This window comes from Mustela nigripes, chromosome 13 (assembly GCF_022355385.1).
Source record: "Mustela nigripes isolate SB6536 chromosome 13, MUSNIG.SB6536, whole genome shotgun sequence".
NCBI lineage: Eukaryota > Metazoa > Chordata > Mammalia > Carnivora > Mustelidae > Mustela > Mustela nigripes.
In genome coordinates, this window is record NC_081569.1 from 143,599,866 (window position 1) to 143,617,771 (window position 17,906).

Sequence of the window (17,906 nt, forward strand, 5' to 3'; positions counted from 1 at the left end):
CTGAATGTAGAGGCTTTGGAAGAATGGCTGGGGTCTCCTGGGGAGGGGCTGGGAGGGGGAGGGGTGAGGTTTCCTTCAGGTGCCGGGACCGCCCGCTGCACTCACAGCTGCTCCCCCACCCCAAGTGCAGCCCCCATGGAGCCCCCTCCGTGGTGTCTGCCTGGACCCCTGGCCCACGGAATGGCCAGCCCGGCACCCAGCAGAGGTGGGGAACCAGAGGGGTGCTGCCCGGGGCCCGCAGAGCGGGAGGGCTCAGACGGAGGAAGCCTCAGTCTCTGGGTGAGGTTCCCAGGATTTGCCAGAAACGCCAGCCATGGTAGGAGGGGTCTGGCTATGGGGACCTTGGTCCCTGGTGTCAGCCGTCTAGGTCCTCTTGGCAGCCCTGCACCTCTGGGCCCCCCGCGGGCAGATCTGGGGGCTCTTGGCACCTGTGGGTGGCAGTTCCCCATGGGGTGGATGCTGGGGGTGGGGCGTGGCCGGGGCCTCCTCCCCAGTTAAGCAGCTCTGGGTTGGCCCCGCCCAGCGCTCTCCGAGTCAGGAGAGTCCCCAGACCCTCCCATGGGAAAGGGCCTGGCCATCAAGGCCAGCTGCCCCAGAAACCACCTTCTGGTTGGGAAGAGGCACTTCTTGTGTGTAACAAGGCAAATTACTCCCTGGGGGGCGTGGGAGGTGCCCGGCCCCCAGCCTCTCTCATTCATTCCTCCATTCGCTCACCGCACACCTGTTCATCTGTTCACCGCACACCCGCCTCTCCCTGCACCCGCTCACCCGCGCCCCTGCTCCGTGCACCCGCTCACCCGCTCCCCTGCTCCGTGCACCCGCTCACCCGCGCCCCTGCTCCGTGCACTCGCTCACCCGCGCCCCTGCTCCGTGCACCCGCTCACCCGCGCCCCTGCTCCGTGTACCCGCTCACCTGCACCCCTGCTCCTCCATGCACATGCTCACCCGCACGCACCCCTGCTCCTCCTCGCACCCGCTCACCCGCACCCCTGCTCCTTGCACCCGCTCACCTGCACCCCTGCTCTTTGCACCTGCTCACCCGCACCCCTGCTCCTCCATGCAACCCCACATCCACTGACCCACATACCTGCTGAGCCAGGCACCCACTGACCTGTGTTCCCATGCACTCGCTTACGCATTCACTGGCCCACTGACTCACCCTCTCGCTCACCCACACCCCCAGGCCATGTCAGGGCATCCTGAGCTCCCCGTGTTGCCTTGGGCTTGTCAAACTCCTGCCCTTGGGAGACCCTGCCTGGTGGATGGACACAGCCACAGGAACTTGTGTCTTGTGTCACAGAACAGGGACTGGTTCCTATAGTAGCAGGAGGCAGAGGTTCTGCCGAAGCCCAGTGTGGGGGCATCAGGGCCGGCTTCCTGGAAGAGGGTCTTCTGAGGGGTGAAGTTGCTGTTTGTCTGGCTTCTTTTCCGGCCACTCATACTTGCCTCCACTCCCCTGCCAGTCTCGCCTCCTGCTCCTCCTCCCCCTGCAGGTCCCACCCTGGGCCCCCAGGCTGTCCTGGGCCTGGGTGTGGTGCTCTGTGAGGCCCAAAATCACCACCCCCTGTTCCCTGTGACTTCACTGCTCAGAAACCGGGTCTGGGCCTCCAGAAGGCTGCAGGCCCAGAGGTGCAAGGGCCGGCCTGACCCCCAGAGGCCCCCTCCCTTGCCTGTCCAGACCTATGGACTGAGGTGCAGCCGCTGGGATTGTACCAGTAGTTACCAGGGGCCTGGATTCCATCAAAGGGGAGCGCGCAGTCCGGGGCCCTTGTTAATGCAGCCGCACGCCTTTGAGTCATGCCTGCTGGGACGAGCCTGTGAGAGCAGGACCCAGAGGGCCGGGCGGGCCAGGGCACAGCTCCTTAGCTCCCTCGGGGGCTGACCACAGGGCTGGGGAGGGAGGAGGGGATGCCCTGGGTTAGATCAGACTGCAGGGTGGAGACACCTGGCCCATAACATTCCAGACTCCCAGGGCTGGCGGGTCCTCAGAAGGTGCCAGGCCCCACCTCTGTCCAGGCATGACTGGGATGTGTCCAGTGGGGAAGGACATGTCCCCACGCTGCAGTGCTAGGGCCCTGAGGGTGGCCTGCATGTGCCGAGGTCTGTGCTGCAGACCCCTGGCTCTTGAGAGGGTCACAGAAGGGGCAGAGCCCTCGTGGCCTGCTGTGGGACCCACTAGGCAAAGCTCTGCCCTTTGGTCGTGGCCTTTGCAGACTGGAGGCTCTAGCCGAAGTTGCTCTGGCCTCGCCCAGTCCCTCGCCCATCAGCCACAGGTCTGCATCCCCTGGAGGCTTCGGGTTGTGCGTTCACACCGCTGCAGGGCCCAGGCTGACCCTGCACGACCCGGGGCGGGGAGCTTTCAGGGGTGGGGGGTCATGCCTTAGCCGAGGCCGTCTGCTGGTCTGTCCAATCAGCTTGAGGACCTGACTGACGCCCTCCCATGCATGCTGGGGTTGGGCGGCCCCTTGGTGCTGCCCTTTCCCCAAATCCTGGGAACAGGCCCCATGGCACTTCCATTTACAGAAGACGAAGTGAGTCCCTGGGTCCTGGTTGACCTTCGCAGGCTCAGCTTAGTTCCCTGGGCCGCGCTTGCACCTGTGGACTTCCGCCCTCCTGGGCAGTCCTACCCCCCGGGGGCAGTGCGAGGCAGGGGGGCTGGGGTGCCTGTTGAGGGCTCATTCTCCGGCTCGGGGCTACAGCTCCTTCCCATGTGGCGTAGCTCAGGGTGTTTGGAGTCCTGGACGGGTGTCGAGGCTGGGCGGCAGTCAGGGTGGAGGAGCCCTAGGCTCCCACAGCCCCCTGCCCAGCCCTCACGGCCCCCAGGGTCGGTCCCATGGCCGTTTGGGTTGTGGCCGCTCCCGTGGCCTTCTTAGAGCTGCTCCTGCCGTCCACTCACTCCCACTCATGCATTCCGCCCCCAGGGGACTCTCTCTGTCACCGCTCGGCCGCTGGTCCGCTGGGTGACTCTCCGGCAGGCGGAGGAACAAGGGTGGGTTTTTTCCTTGCAGGCGGTTGTGAGGTTTACAAGTAGGTGGGAATCGGGCTCATGCGGGCTTGTGGTCCGAGAGACCAAGCACCCCAGCTCAGGGCTCCCGCACCCCGAATTGCTGGGGCTCCTCCTGGGGTGGGCCCCACCTGCAGACCCCCACCCCAGGCGCCCACCGGCACCCCGCCCCTGCTCTGTTACGGGTCCGCCCTGTCAGAAATTACTTTTATTTCCCGCCACGACGCCCAGCTCAGAGGAAAGCCGTCCCCGGGGGCTCTTGGAAGACAGCTCCTAGTTAAGCTGAGCAAGACCGCGGAGCAGGAGCCTTGCTCAGGGCTGGGCGGCTCCGCGTGGGCAGGCCCTGCTGTGGGCGTGCTTCGGAGGTAGGGCTCTGGGGTGGCAGTGGGTCCTGCAGGGAGCCGGGCAGAGGTGCAGGTGGGTGTTGGTGGGGGCGTCAGCCGGGGGCTCAGATCGCATCCCAATCTCTCTCTTGGGCCCCCGCCCGCGGGAACGGGGCGACGGAGGCCAGGCCCTCCGGGCGGTGGGAGTGGCGTGCGAATATGGCCCCGGCCCATCTGTGTCCCTGCTGTACCCCGCGCAAGGGGCCGCCCTTGGTGGAGGGTGGGTGCTCCGCCAGGCCAGCTCTCCCTTGGGGCCCCGGGAGAGAGAGATGGCTGGCCGGCTGCAGGAGCCGCGGTGGGGAGAGCCTGGCAGGAGGGTCTGTGGGAGTCACGGCCCCGGGTGTGGTGGGCCTGTGGTGGGCACGCGTGTGTGGGAGGGCGCCCTGGGACTCGGGAACCTTGCCTCTCGCAGGTGCGCCGGGAGCCTCTCTGGGGTCAAGGAAGACCCCGGGGTCTGGGGAGGACTGTGGGTCCCCTGGGGACGCTGTGGGGCTGGCGGGTTCCAGTGCTAGGCTGAGTGTGGGGCCGGAGGATTGTGGGCAGAACCCAGAGGGCCGCAGAGGAGAGGGCGGTGGGTCGGGGCCTGGGGGCCACGGGATCAGGGGACGTGGGCTTCGTGGAGCTTCTCCTGGCCGCCGGCACGGCCTAGGGTTCCTTGGTTGCCTTGGCTTCTCAGGGCTGCACACAGGCGCCTGCGCTGGTCGTGTCAGCATGTGCTAGCGGTGGGGAGACTGAGGCACAGAGAACAGGTCACCATGCCCGGGTCGCACAGCCTGGGAGGAGCTGACCCTCGCACGCTCCAGCCAGCCCCCCACCCCGCAGCAGGGCCGATTGAGGTCGGTGGGAGGAAGGTGCGCTCAGGGCAGGGTGGGGGGAGGGGAGGGGCGTCTGCCGCCTGGCCTGGCAGGGACGTGGCCGTGGGGCCGACCTGGGGCAGGGCAGGCGCCCAGGACAGCGCCGAGAGCCCCACCTGGTCCCTCTCCTCCCCTCCTCAGGGCTGCCCAGAAGCTCAGCCTGGCCTCCAAGCGCAAGAAACCTCATCCGCCGCCGGCCCCTTCTGCCCGCAGTGCCTCCCCGTACCCCACGGACTTCAGCGGGGTCCTGCAGCTGTGGCCGCCCCCCACGCCCCCCTGCTTGCTCAGGGCCGCCTCCAAGGTTAAGGACAATCCCGGCAGTATCGGAAAGGTAGACCCACCGCTGATGTGGGGGTGACCCCTGGGGCTTGGGGGTGGGATGAAGCTAGGGGTGTCCAGGGAGGTGCTGGGAGGGGTGCTGGGTGTGGCGGGACCCTGTGTCCTTCTCCCAGGTTGGACGAGGCGGGCTGCAGGCAGGGAGAGCGAGGCCCAGGTCCACCTTGGAAGCTCGGGTCCTGACAGGAGCCTCAGAGACTGTGGTGGGGCTTCAGGAAACGGGTGGGGGTTCCAGGGGCTCGTGCTGGTCTCATTGGGGTGGGACAGCCAGGGCTCCCCGGGACTGGGGTTGGGCTCTGACCCCTGGGGACCCCCATACTCTGTGTCTGTTGGCATGCTGCCCTGAGGTGGGGCTCCAGGGAAGAGATGGGACCCCTCCAGGCCACCGTGTGATCATCTGGTCAGGTGGGGAAACTGGGTCTGGGGGGTGCAGGGAAGGGCCTTGCCTTGGAACAGGCTGGCTGGTCCCTGGCTCCGACCCCTGGCTCCCGTGGCCTTTAGCCCAGACTAGGCTTTTGTCTGGGCCCCGGTCCAGTTTTGTCCGGTCGCTTGTAACTGCACCCTGGCCTCACTCAGGGTCCCGCGGGCGTGGGTTGTGTGAGCGTGTTTTGAGGTGCCCATGGGGGGCGGGGGGCCGAGGCACGCCCCACAGCTCTGGGCAGGAGGACGGCCCCGCCCGAAAGCACACCCTGAGCTTTTTCCTGACTTTCTGCCCATGCTGCTCCCATGGGCCACTCCAAGGTACACCCCTGAGGGTGGTTGGGGGTTGGGGTGGGCCCACTGTGGGCCCACACCCCGGCACCCCGGCACCCCACACCCCCGGCCTCTCCAGCACCCAGAGGCTAACCCCCCGCAGAGGTGGTTGGCTGGGTTCAGGCTCTCCCCAGCAGGCCCGCCCTACCCTGCCTGGGAATGGCCTCCAGGGCCTTGGGCTCCTGGTGACCCTGAGGGGCCGCAGGCCTGAGCCACACCCCCGAGTCTCGTGGAGACTCTGCCAGGCTGCTCCTTCTGGAAGCCTTTTCTCACCCTGTCACCCCCAAGCCTTCACGAGATTCAGAGCCTACGTGGCCAAGCCTCATGGCATCGGTGTCCCTGGAGCTAGAGGAGGGACTCTCCGCCCCGCCGCTGGGCCGGGGAAGTGCCTGGGTGGTGGTGGGCACACTCAGCTGGACAGGGCAGAGTGGCTGCAGGGGAAGGGCTCCAGCAGCTCTGGGGCCTGGCTCTGACCTTGGCCTGCTCACTTGGCAGGTCTGGACCATCTGTCTGAAAGCAGGGGTGGGTAGGGGTGGGCCGCGCTTCTCCAGCACCGGGCCACCTCCTCCTGGGGCCCGGTCTCCACCTAAGTATTCTGGGGCTGGGAGCTCCTCCCTTTTCTACGTGGTAGACTAGCCCCCTCCCCTCCCCCTGCCCCAGTCCCTCCATACAGGGAGCCCCTGGCCACCAGCCCACCCGCTGCCCACCCCCCTCCAGCCTGTCCCCCCCTCCCCCCGCCTCCCTGGATGTTATTTGCACGAATATCACAGTCAGAAATGCCTCCTGAAAGGCATTTCATATTGTCACAGAAAAGAAGTTAGATTACGCTCGATTTCTGACATTAATGTGCTCCTTAAGATAATTCATCATCTCGCAGTATTAAAAAAGACATCCTTTCTGTGGGTGTGGAGCGGCGCCCCTCCCCCCTGGCTGCCTGGGCCACCTCTTAGGAGTGGAAGCCCTTTTTTATGCAAAACGTGTTTTTTCCCTACCTGGCAGCCATTCAGCGCTGCTTTGTAATATCTGAACATTTGGGGGAGAGACTCAGCCGCCTTGTCTCCTGCGAAGACCCTGTCATTTCCTGAAAGAGAGGATCCTTACAGACAATGGCCCGTGCGTTCAGCTAGGATGGGGTGGCCTGCCGGGGGCCGCCTGTCCCCTCCACGCAGGGTGGAGTCCCTGCGTGGGGACTCGTGGCTGGCTCCCGGCACCACCGGGGCCGTTTCTGCGCTGCAAGCGCCCCTCCTCAGCCCCCCAGGAACCCCCTCCAGCCCGCACAACCCATCTGGCTCCTGAAGTGGCGGGGAGTTCATGCTGAAAAAAAATCGCCAGAAATTACCGGAAAGTGCACATTTTTGCCTGCTTGGCGGCAGCCTTTGGAAATGAAGTAGTTTTGTTCGTGTCGTCGGGAATAAAAGAATCGATTCTCGCCCAGGTTCGGGGAGTGCGGCGGGAAAGCGTTTCTTAGGCTTCTCCCCCGAGAGCGCGTCCCCTCCTTCCTGGAGCGATTTTGCACGTCAGTTTGCCACGTGCTGAAGGGGAGGAGATGGGCCTCGTGCAAACCACCCACAGTAAACCAATTCCGCCGCGTTATGTATCTGTCACTTACAATTAAACCCGTGAAAAATATTGGCTCTGAAATGAGTCGGGTAATTTGATTTATGCCGTAGTGGAGAAATCGAAGGTTTCATCGGGGAGCGGAAGGTGGTGTCCTTCAGCAGAACGTCGCATCTGGTGTCCTTCCCCACAGGGGCCCTAGAGCCCTGGGGCTCCTCTGGGTCAGGGGGTGCCCCCGGGGCTGGGAAGAAGATGCAGCTCGGGCTGGTTCTTCTCCATGCGGGTTTTGGGGTGTCTCTAGCACAGCGTGCCAGGCGCTTGTGTCTAGCTTCCAGCCCCCCTCCCTGCTGAGCCTCTGTTCCCTCGAGGGTGTTGGGGCTGGTGGCCCAGCCATGGGGACGCCTGTCTTCTGCAGACCCGGCACGGGGTGGGGGGTGGGGGGCACACTTTTGTGTCTGTTTTTGTATTTTAGGGTCACACAGGAGCAGAGGCTGCTTGGCCCCTGACCAGGGCCCCGAGCTAAGGCCCTGTTCTGTCCCCCGTGCTCCCCGACCTGCGCCCCCTCGCCGTGCCTCTGTCTCCAGCTCTCCCCGTCAGAGCTGAGCTCTCCCTCTGGGGACCACCATGTGTGTCTTTCCTGCCGGCCCCCGGATGCCGCCCTGCCTGGGGTTTGAGTTGGGCTCCCTAGCTGGCTCTGGGGTCAGAGCCCTGGTGCCCTAGGCCATCCCCCTTGTGTGCCTTTGTAACTCCGGTCAGACGTTGCTGTCAGGGTGTCAGGGCGGGGAGATGCACTCAGGGCTCCCGCTTGGCCTGGGGCGTGGCTGGGAGGCTCTGTGGAGGAGGCAGAGGCCCGACTGGGGGCAGGAGCTGCCAGCCGAGGTTGGGACATGGGGCGCAGGGAGGGCCAGGGTGGGAGATGCAGCCCTGGGGGCTCCGAGAAGGGCGCTGCTGGCTGGGACTAGGGGCTGTGTAGTGGGGCCTGTTCTGCTTGCCCCTCCGGCTTCCCGGGTCCCTCTGCCCTCGGTTTGGGATCTGGGATTGGAGGAGAACCACTCTCAGGCCGTATGACCTGGTGTCACCGTCGACTTGTCCGCGTGTTTCCTCCCTCCTTAAGCCTCAGTGGGCCTGGGCTGGGGGTGGCCGCGCTGGCCGGTGGCTAGGGAAGCCGGAAGAGCTGCGCCCTGGGTGTGGGGCTGCTTCTGGTCCCCAAAGCTCTGTGCCTCTGGGTGGAGCTCACTTAGCTTCCAGCTCTGCCTCGGACACCGCGGAGGGTGTGGAGGAACCCCAGGTCAAGGGCAGGTGGGGTGCCCTTGGGTACCATCTCCCACTTTCGTCCCTCTGTTCACTGAGGTGCCAGGAGGTTTTTCACTTTGGTTGCACCACCATCCCCCAGCACTGTCCTGTCCGCCCAGCCCAGTGCTCCTGCGGACCCCCTCCCCGCCCTCCCCGACCTGTGCTCCCCCGTCCTGCGTCATCACGTCCTCCCCCGTTCTTCTCTCTCATTCTGTCCTCCCCAGCCCAGTGCTCCCCCGTCCTCCCCCACCCCCTGCTCCCCCACCACACCCTTGTGCTCCCCTGTCCTGGCCCCTCCTTCTCTGCTGACCGCCCCGCACCAGGCTAGCGCCGCCTCCCAATGAGCCTCGCTTTCTGCCTGTCGGGCTGATCTCATAGGGGACCTGCCGTGGCCAGAGCTGGGACGCAGGCACCCGCATTCCTGCGGTGGGGATCCCCGTGCCGAGGCCTGGCCCGCTGTCTCCGCTCGCGCGCGCGAGCTCTTCCTGGCCTATAATTAGCGGCCGCTGGGCTGGTGGCCGCGGCTCAGGCGCGCGCTCGCTCCCGCCCGCCTCCTGCAGGTGAAGGTCATGCTGCGGGTCTGGCCCGCACAGGGGGCGCAGCCCTCGGCCGAGTCCGCGTCCTTCCTGAAGGTGGACCCACGCAAGAAGCAGGTGATCCTGTACGACCAGGCTGCTGGGCCCCCCGGCAGCTCGGGCCCCCGACGAGCCTCCGCCGCGGCTCCCAAGATGTTTGCCTTCGATGCCGTCTTCCCCCAGGACTCGGAGCAGGTGAGGGGCCGGCGCCAGGCCTGCCCTTGCGTCTGGTGCCCAGGGAGGAAAAGGAGGGGTAGGAGCGAGGCCCAGTGGTCCGGGCCCGGCCTGTGGTGTGTTTCCCTCCTTGGCTCGGGCCTGGGGGCCTCCTCCCCTGCTGGTGCTGTTGTCGGGCCGTTTGCAGAAGTGCTGGATTTTCTGTGAGCTCCGGGGAAGCTTTGGGAGCAGGGTTTGCTGTCTGCCGGGTGCACGTGAGCATCGGGGGTGCGGTGAGGGCCGTGTCCCAGGTTGCCCCACGAGGGCGGTGTGAGCTGTGCGCCCGACTGGCCCACGCCGTGTGTGTCGTGCGAGTGCATGGAGAGCTCCGAGAGCTGGGGCCTGTGTGTGCCAGCCTGCCCGCCTTCTGAGCTGCCGGCCGGCGTGGGATGGGGACAGGCAGGCGTGCCGGGAGGCTGGGTGTCAGCCCCGTGACCCCCGTGCCAGCCTGGTGCCCTGTGCTCCTCTCTCAGGCTGAGGTCTGCTCGGGGACCGTGGCTGACGTGCTCCAGTCAGTGGTCAGTGGGGCTGATGGCTGCATTTTTTCCTTCGGCCACGCGAGCCTTGGTAAGCGTTCCCCATCTTTCCTGTCCGCAGTCTCTGGGCCTCATTTTGCAGGAAGGACGGGGGAAATGGGTTGTCCCATGCGGGCAGGGGGTGGGCCCAGGACCGGGGGTGGGGGCACGTGGAGAGAAAGCCCCCTGCCGTCCTAGGCGGCAGGGGGACGCTGGTCTCCGTGTTCCCAGGTTGGACCTGGGAGCAGCTGGGCGTGGCTGGGCTCTGAGGGCGTGTCAGGGTGAATGTGGGGGCCTGACACGTCCGTGCACCCCCCCAGGCAAGTCCTACACCATGATCGGGAAGGACAGCTCGCCCCAGAGCCTGGGCGTTGTGCCCTGTGCCATTTCCTGGCTCTTCAGGCTCATCGAGGAGCGTAGGGAGAGGACGGGCACCCGCTTCTCAGTGCGCGTGTCTGCGGCGGAGGTGTGCGGCCCCGACGAGAGCCTGCGGGACCTGCTGGCCGAGGCGGCCTCCGGCAGCATCCAGGACTCCCAGTCCCCGGGCGTGTACCTGCGGGAGGACCCTGGGTGTGAGGTTCAGGTACGCCACCGGCTTCGCGGCCACGGGGTTGGGGGACAGTGAGGACAGCCTCCGGGAGGCAGGCCCGAGTTCCAGCTTGTGCACTGCCCTCCCCAGCTGCCAAACCAGAGCGAGCTTCGGGCTCCCACGGCGGAGAAGGCCGGCCTGTACCTGGACGCGGCGCTGGCGGCCCGTGGCTCCCGCCGGCCCGGCTGTGGCTCTCACCTGGTCTTCACGCTGCACGTCTACCAGTACCGCGTGGAGAAGTGCGGCCGCGGTGGGAGTAGGTGTCGGCTCGCGCGCCCCCGCCTGCCCTCCCCGCGGTGCCTGGGGTTGGGGGAGCCCAGGGGTCCGGGGTATCTGGGGGTCTGGGATCAGGGGGTCCGGGGCCGTTCCCCCACCTTCCCGCCCTGTGCTTTCAGTGTCTGGAGGCCGCAGCCGCCTGCACCTCATCGACCTGGGCGGGTGTGAGGGGGCGCCTGGCCGGGGCGGGGAGGCCCCTGGGGGACCCTCGTGTCTGCCTCTGTCCGCCTTGGGCAGTGTCATCCTGGCCCTGGTCAGCGGAGCCAAGCATGTGCCCTATAGGTGAGTGGCAGGCTCCTTGGTGGGTAGTGGCGAGGTGGCCCCCTAGGAGCTAGCCAAGGGCGTGGCAGGTGCACCCAGGGTGCCTGGACCCCTGAGCTCCTGGGGCCTGGCTGCCCGAGGGCCGGATGCCAGAGCTGGGCCTGGGCTCCAGGCATGACCCCGTCCCGGGGAGAGGCCTGCCTCCTTCCTTCTCCTCCGCCCCGCCGCACCCCCATGCCCAGCCTCCCGCCCTGACCTCCCCTCCCCAGGCCTGCAGCCTCTGAGCGCCCCTCGCCCCCAGGGAGCGCAGGCTCACCCTGCTGCTGCGTGAGTGCCTGGCGGCCCCCAGCTGCCGGACCACCATGATCGCCCACGTCTCAGACGCACCCGCTCGCCACGCCGAGACGCTCAGCACCGTGCAGCTCGCTGCCCGCATCCACCGGCTACGTAGGAAGAAAGTCAAGGTTGGCTCTGTCTCTCCTGCCTGCTCCTCCCACCCCCGAGAGCCCTGTGAGGGCCCCTGCCCAGCATGGTGAGGGACCTGCCGCCCATCCCTGGCTGGGCTCCCCATCTGCCCCTGGACAAGGCAGGGGGCTATGCCCCAAATCACCTGGCACCCAGGGCTACACTGGAATCGCTCCCAAGGGGGGCCTGCGGTTGCCGTGTACCCGCTGGGGGTGGCCCGTGTCCTTCCGGAGCCAGCCAGCAGGGCACTCCCTGGGCAGCCCTCGGCGGGAGCATGTCCTTCCCCTGGCTGGGATGCGTGGATGGGGCGGTGGGGAAGGTGGCCGCTCACGCAGGCCTGCTCTGTCCCCAGTACGCGTCCAGCTCCTCCGGCGGGGACAGCTCCTGCGAGGAGGGCCGTGCCCGCCGCCCCCCGCACCTGCGGCCCTTCCACCCCCGCTCCGTGGCCTCGGAGCCCGGCCGCCTGGCTTCCAGCTCGCCCGGAGACCCCGACTACTCCTCCAGCAGCGAGCAGTCCTGCGACACGGTCATCTATGTGGGGCCCGGCGGGATGGCCCTGTCAGACCGCGAGCTCACCGACGACGAAGGGCCGCCCGACTTCGTCCCCATCATCCCCGCGCTCCGCCGCCGCCGGCCCTCTGAGGGCCCGAGGGACGCCGACCACTTCCGCTGTAGCACCTTCGCGGAGCTGCAGGAACGGCTGGAGGGCATCGACGGCAGCGAGGGTGTCCCCGGGGCAGCCCCGGCCGGCCCAGCCTGCGGGGGCAGGAGGCCCTCACCGCCCGAGGCCGGCGCTCCCAGGAAGGCGGCAGGCTCCCTGCTGGCGGCCAGCACGCCTCGAGGCAGCCCCGCCCCAGACGCCTGCCGGGGTGCTCTGGAACCCTCTAAGGCTGGTGCCGACCGGAGGGATCTGCTGGTGCCGGACAAGGCCGCTGGGGTTGGGGGTAGGAGGCCACTGCCCAGCCCGGCCCCTCCGCCTCCTCGGCAGCTGGAAGCCAGCAGAGCGCCGGAGGACCCGGGGGGAGGGAGCGCGGACGGCGTGCCACGGACACCCCCCGTGGGCAGGAGCGGGCAGGCGGGCAGCCCCCGGCCCCCCGCACATGGCCGCCGTCTGGAGCGGAGCCTGCTGACCACCACGGTGACACTGCAGCAGCCCGTGGAGCTCAATGGCGAGGACGAGCTGGTGTTCACGGTGGTGGAGGAGCTGTCCCTGGGGGCGCTGGCCGGCTCCGGCCGCCCCAGCAGCCTGGCCAGCTTCGGCAGCAACTGCTCTCTGCAGGCCGTAGCCTCGGGGTCCAGGCCGGTCAGCATCATCAGCAGCATCAGCGATGAGCTCGAGGCTTACACCGCACAGGCTGCGGGCGCACCCTCGGAGGGGGTGGGCCGGGCTGGGAGCAGCCAGGGCACCTCGGTCAGTTCCTGGCTCAGCGAGGTCAGCATCTGCATGGACGACCGCTGGAGCCCCGCGCCCCCGCCTACCTTCCGGGCTGGCCGGGACTCGCCAGCGGGGCCCGACTCCCTGGGCACCCCTGTCCCGGGCGGCTCCCCGGACGAGGGCAGCTGTCGGTTCCCGGAGCACAGCAGACCGGATGGTCCTGGCCCGGCCCAGAGTCCTCACCCTGGGGACGTGGCTTCTGCGGTCCCTGCCCGACCTGGTAGGGAGTCCCCAGCCGCATCCCCGTGGGGGGCGGCCCCCGCACAGACGATCCACTCCAGCCTCCCCCGGAAACCGAGGACTTCCTCAGCGGCCTGTCGCGCAGGCTGCACTCGCCTGGCCGCGAGCCCACCTGGCCCCGGAGGCCTCTTCGAGGACCCCTGGCTGCTCCGGGCAGACGAATGTGGCCCATGCCAGGGGCCCTCGGCCGGCAGGGCCCCCAGCCCAGCCCCAGTGCTGGCTTGTGCCCGGAGGGTGGTGGACGGCTGTGAAGTGGCAGTCGGGGCGGCCCCGAGGCCAGAGGCCGTAGCCCAGATACCCCCACTACGGAGGGGGGCCACCACGCTGGGTGTGACCACACCCGCCGCATCCTGCAGGGACGTCCTGGCGGCTGCGGCCGCCTCTCTGGGCAACCCGAAGGCTGCCCCCAGCAGCAAGCGGAGCGTGGCTCCCAAGGGAAGCCTCTTCACGAGACCTGGCGGGGCAGCCCCCCCGGCCCCTCCTGTGCGCAAGTCCAGCCTGGAACAGAAGAGTAGCCCAGCGCTGACTGCTCCCCAGGGCGGGGGCCCTACCCGGGCTGCGGCTGCTGCCCTTCCCCGAGGAGAGGAGGAGGCCAGGGCTGGGAGCCGGGCGGACCACTCTGTCACCAGGGCCACGTCCAGCCTGAAGGCCCGGGCGGGCAAGGTGGAAGCCGCGAGCCGGCCCAGTGCCCATGGCTCTCTCGAGCGGTGCGAGGGTCCGGCGCACGGCAAGGCCAGGGAGGCTCCCGGGAGGGCCCGGGCTGTGCCCAGGTTGGGTGTTCCGTCCCCCAGCTCCGTGCCTGGGCCTGCTCCAGGCTGTAGGGGCAGCCCGGCCAAAGGCATGGGGGCCCCCAAGCCCCCAGCCGGCGGGAGCAAGGGCCGCAGTCCAGCAGTGGGTGGGTCAAGGGCCTTGTGTGCTCCCGTGAAGCCACTGACCCCAGCGGTGGGCAGGACCCCTGGTGGCCCCGTGATGGCTCCCCGGGCGGCCCCGCGGGCTGTGCCTGGTGTCGGGACCAAGGCCAGCCGGGGCACCATCATGGGCACCAGGCAGGCGCTCCGGGTCGCCCACAGCCGCGTCAATGAGCTGGCGGCCAGCGGTGCCCCCGGCAGAGGTGGTCCCTCCTGGGGCTCGGCGGACTCGGACAGCGGCAGCGACAGTGGCGTGAATGTGGGGGAGGAGCGGCTACCCGCTGTCCCCGCGCTGCCCTCCCCCTACAGCAAGGTCACGGCCCCGCGGCGGCCCCAGCGCTGCAGCAGTGGCCACGGCAGTGACAACAGCAGCGTGCTGAGCGGCGAGCTCCCGCCCGCCATGGGCCGCACCGCGCTTTTCTACCACAGCGGCGGCAGCAGCGGCTATGAGAGCGTGTTGCGTGACAGCGAGGCCACCGGCAGCGCCTCGTCCGCGCCCGACTCCATGAGTGACAGCGGGGCCGCCTCCCCGGGGGCCCGCTCCCGCAGCCTCAGGTCCCCCAAGAAGAGGGCCACAGGTGGGTGTGGGTGCGACCCCCACTGGGCCCCCTTCTGCCCCCGCGCTGTCCCCGAGGTTTGGGCCATCCCTGTCGGAGCGAGCTGCTGAGGGTTGGCGTCGCAGGTCACCCCGGTGGGGCATAGGGGGTCAGGGGAGGCCTTGGGTGTAGGGCACTCAGCCTGGGGTCTCTTGGGCTCAGGCCCAGCTGCCTGGGAGTCCCACAGCCAGTGGCGGGGTGGGGGGACCCAGTGGGTTGGGCCAGCTTCTTGCTATGCACGTGGCGGAGGAAGTGGGCCAGCGGCTGGGGCGGGGAGCAGGGAGGGACGTCCTGGGAGACGTGGCAGGGGTACCACTTGGGCCTGGGGGACTGGCAGGAGGGCTGAGGACCCGGTCCGGGGTGGCGGTGGGAGTAGGGGGTGTTGAGCAGGGCCTCTGCGTTACTGGGGTGTTGAGGGCTGTCTCCAGGAGAGGCCAGCCAAGAGGCTGCCCCCGTGTGGGCCGCTGGGGCGGCTGTCCAGGCGAGGGGGCCTGTAAGGGCTGGGGATTTCTGGACGAGCCCCTGGCCAGGCGCTGAGTCCTGGGAGCGGGCCCCAGCCCCCGCTCACCCAGCACCCCGGCCCTCTGCTTCAGGTCCACAGCGGAGACGGCTGATCCCGGCGCCCATGCCGGACACTGCTGCCCTGGGCCGCAAGCCCGGCCTCCCTGGGCAGTGGGTGGACCTGCCGCCGCCCCTGGCCGGCTCCCTGAAGGAGCCCTTTGAGATCAAGGTCTATGAGATTGACGACGTGGAGCGCCTGCAGCGGCACCGGCCGCCCCCGAGGGAGGACCCGGCTGAGGTCAGGGCCGGCGGGGCCTGGGGCCCGGGGTCGGGGGCTGGTGCGGAGAGGCCCAGGGATGGCGGGGTGGGCCCCCTGGGGGTTGGCGCAGCAGCTGAGCTTGCCTTCCCCTCCTGCCCGCAGCCCTCCCAGGACGTGGAGAAGGTAGGAACCAGCCCTCCCAGCCCTGAAGCCGTGGTGGCCACCGATGCCCACCTTAGGCCAAGTGGGTGGCCGGAAGGGTCCTGAGGTCACCACGGTTGTCCCGTGGAGCTGCCCTGCTGAAGGGTCTCCCACAGCTGGGCCCCTTCGTCCTGGGCCCGGGTCCCAGGCAGGCCTTGGCAGGCTACTCTGAGAGCGTCTGGCCTGAACCTCACCCGTGGGGGACCCGGGGCTGACCCTGCCCTCCTTTGAGGCCGCACTGTAGGTTTTCCCCGGGCCCAGAGGCTGGAGGAGGGTGCCACGGCCAAAGCCGGGAGACCCCGTCGTCCTATAGGCCTGAGCCTCCTGCCTGCCCCTTGCCCCCCAGGGTCTGGTGTGCGCCAGCGCCCGGCTTCGGCTGGCGGAGCGCAGGCAGCAGCGGCTGCGGGAGGTACAGGCCAAGCACGAGCAGCTGTGCGGGGAGCTGGCGGAGACCCAGGGCCGGCTGATGCTGGAGCCCGGCCGCTGGCTGGAGCAGTGTGAGTCCCCCGGCCCCGGGGAGGCAAGGCTTGCAGGACCCTCATCCCTGCCCTCTGCCCTGGTTCGCCTCGCCTGCTGTCCGTCCCCAAGCCAGGCGCTTCCCTCGAGAGCTCCGGCCCCCTCCTTCACCTTGGCCCAGACGGGGACCCAGACGCTGGGCGGGGAGCGACGCCTGTCCTTGGCCCCTGACCCGCTGCTCACTGTCCCTCCCCAGTCGAGGTGGACCCGGAGCTGGAGCCCGAGTCGGCAGAGTACTTGGCGGCCCTGGAGCACGCCACGGCCGCCTTGGAGCAGTGCGTGAATGTGTGCAAGGCCCACGTCATGATGGTCACCTGCTTCGACATCAGCGTGGCCTCCCCCGCCGGCCCGCCGGCGCTGCAGGAGGTGGACGTCTGAGGCTGGGCCCCGGGACGCCGGGACGGCACGTGGGATGGAGCGAGCACGTGGCGGGGGTCAGAGGGATGAGAGGGTGTGGAGGGCCGGGGGCCGGCCCAGCGCGGGGGGCTCGGAGGCGATGAGCAGGAGGGAGGGGTTGGCCAGGCGGAGCGGACGGTGGAGGGGGAGTGAGCGCGTGTGCCGGAGACGGGACGGTCACCACCCAGACAGCAACGCAAGTGCCTTTAACCTTGAATCGACTTCTCTCTTTTTGCGTTTGGTGCTAAGGACTCAAGACACCAGCAGACGGTGTGCTCAGGCTGTGGCCTGGGCAGCGGCAGGGGGCCGTCCGGGGCCAGGCCGAGCCCCTTCCCAGCCAAGCAGTTTCATGTAGCAGGACTGCTCTGGGCCCCGCCGGCCCAAGGGTCAGGATGCAGGACTCTTCCTTTACAGCTGTTTCCTCTCGGCAGAACTGGCCCCGGGGGTCACCAGACCACGGTCTGCGTCCTTGCTGTGGATCGCGTGGGGTCCTCCGGGGGGGATGGCCCCTGTTCCCTCCCCCCCGGGACCTGCTCTGTCCTGAGGATACAGAGAGGGCAGCGCCCACAAGGCGCCTTCTTCTACGGCAGGAATTCTTACCAAAACCACAAGCAAAAAACAAAACCAACACGCACACACACACACACAAACAATGGGGGGTAAGGGTTTTGTAAAGGTTCTGTTAGGTTCATATTTTTATATCATTTTGCCTATAAATGCAGTATTTGCAGTGGGAATTTGGAGACAAATGATCTATGTTTTTATGGTTTTCTATGGAAGGTATCCCTCAGGCCAGGCTCTTTCTGTGGGGGGCGCCCGGTGGGGGCAGGGGTCCGTGGGGGGCTCTTCTTGCCAAATGCAGACCGGGAGGGCGCCTGCCGACGTACGTGTGTCCCCATCACAATGGGCTCTGTTTTCTGAACCTTGTGCATTTTCTAGGGGCTCCCAGACCTTTGTACAAATGTGTAGATAACCTCTTGCTACGGCTTTTATTTGTGAATAAAAGACACATCCGTTGTTAAAATGGCTCCTGAGCTCACTGGGTGCGCTGCCCTCCGAGGGTCCTGAGGCGACGGGGCCTCAGACCACTGGGGACGTGTCTTCAGGACAGCAGGAGACCTGCCTTCTGCCTGCCGGCCCTGCGGGGACCAGCCTTGCAGGCGAGCGGGGACAGAGCTGTGATGGACAGACGGCAGGAAGGGCCTCCAGCCAGGCTGGGTCTCTCACCCCATTCCTCCCCTGACCCCTCCCTGACCCCCTCCCTGACCCCCTTCCTGAGCTCCTCCGTCTGAACAGCTCTTGGGGTCCCCAGGCTGAGGCAGGGATCCCGGGGCCAGGCTGGTGGGCTCCCGGGCCCTTCCCAGGGGTTGTGCTCACTGAGGAAACTGAGGCAGGTACTAGAGTGGCGCCCGGAGAGCCTCACCTCCTTCCCTCGGCCCCGCCTGTCTTTCCACGAGACGGGTGAGTAGACACACTGGACACACGGGGCGCGGGACCCCCGGAGCTGGCAGGAGCCCGCGCTGGGCGTGGCTACCCCGCCCAGCCCCCACCTCCCTGCCGGCCTCGGTTGCTCCAGCTGGTGCTCGAACCGGGGTCCTGGGCAAGCCCGCTGCTGTCCCCACCCCATCTGGGGGCCCCCCAGACTCTGGCGCGGGCACCGTGGCCCCTCGCAGCTGGCGGGACCCTTCCTAGTGAGGTCTGGGACTCCCCTTCCGGGACATCACACCGTGTGTGGCCTCTGCCTGCATTCCCGACCTCCATGGGGCCTTGAGAGTGTGGG

General features: G+C 68.0%; 1 protein-coding gene across 4 annotated transcripts in view; it reads left to right on the top strand.

Annotated features, from left to right (window-relative positions):
* Positions 1–17,144, top strand: part of KIF26A (kinesin family member 26A) — a 40,116-nt gene extending 22,972 nt beyond the window's left edge. For 2 of the 4 annotated variants that reach the window (XM_059374120.1, XM_059374123.1), the window contains exons 5-16: positions 4,383–4,572; positions 8,741–8,950; positions 9,442–9,535; positions 9,804–10,066; positions 10,163–10,328; positions 10,468–10,630; positions 10,911–11,073; positions 11,427–14,235; positions 14,847–15,052; positions 15,176–15,196; positions 15,561–15,711; positions 15,927–17,144. In XM_059374120.1, the coding sequence (XP_059230103.1) occupies positions 4,383–4,572; positions 8,741–8,950; positions 9,442–9,535; positions 9,804–10,066; positions 10,163–10,328; positions 10,468–10,630; positions 10,911–11,073; positions 11,427–14,235; positions 14,847–15,052; positions 15,176–15,196; positions 15,561–15,711; positions 15,927–16,108 (4,618 nt within the window). In that variant the 3' untranslated portion in view covers positions 16,109–17,144. The remainder of the gene's footprint in view (positions 1–4,382; positions 4,573–8,740; positions 8,951–9,441; positions 9,536–9,803; positions 10,067–10,162; positions 10,329–10,467; positions 10,631–10,910; positions 11,074–11,426; positions 14,236–14,846; positions 15,053–15,175; positions 15,197–15,560; positions 15,712–15,926) is intronic. The other 2 variants (XM_059374122.1, XM_059374124.1) reach the window with 1 other exon arrangement.
* The last annotated feature ends 762 nt before the right edge of the window (positions 17,145–17,906 follow it).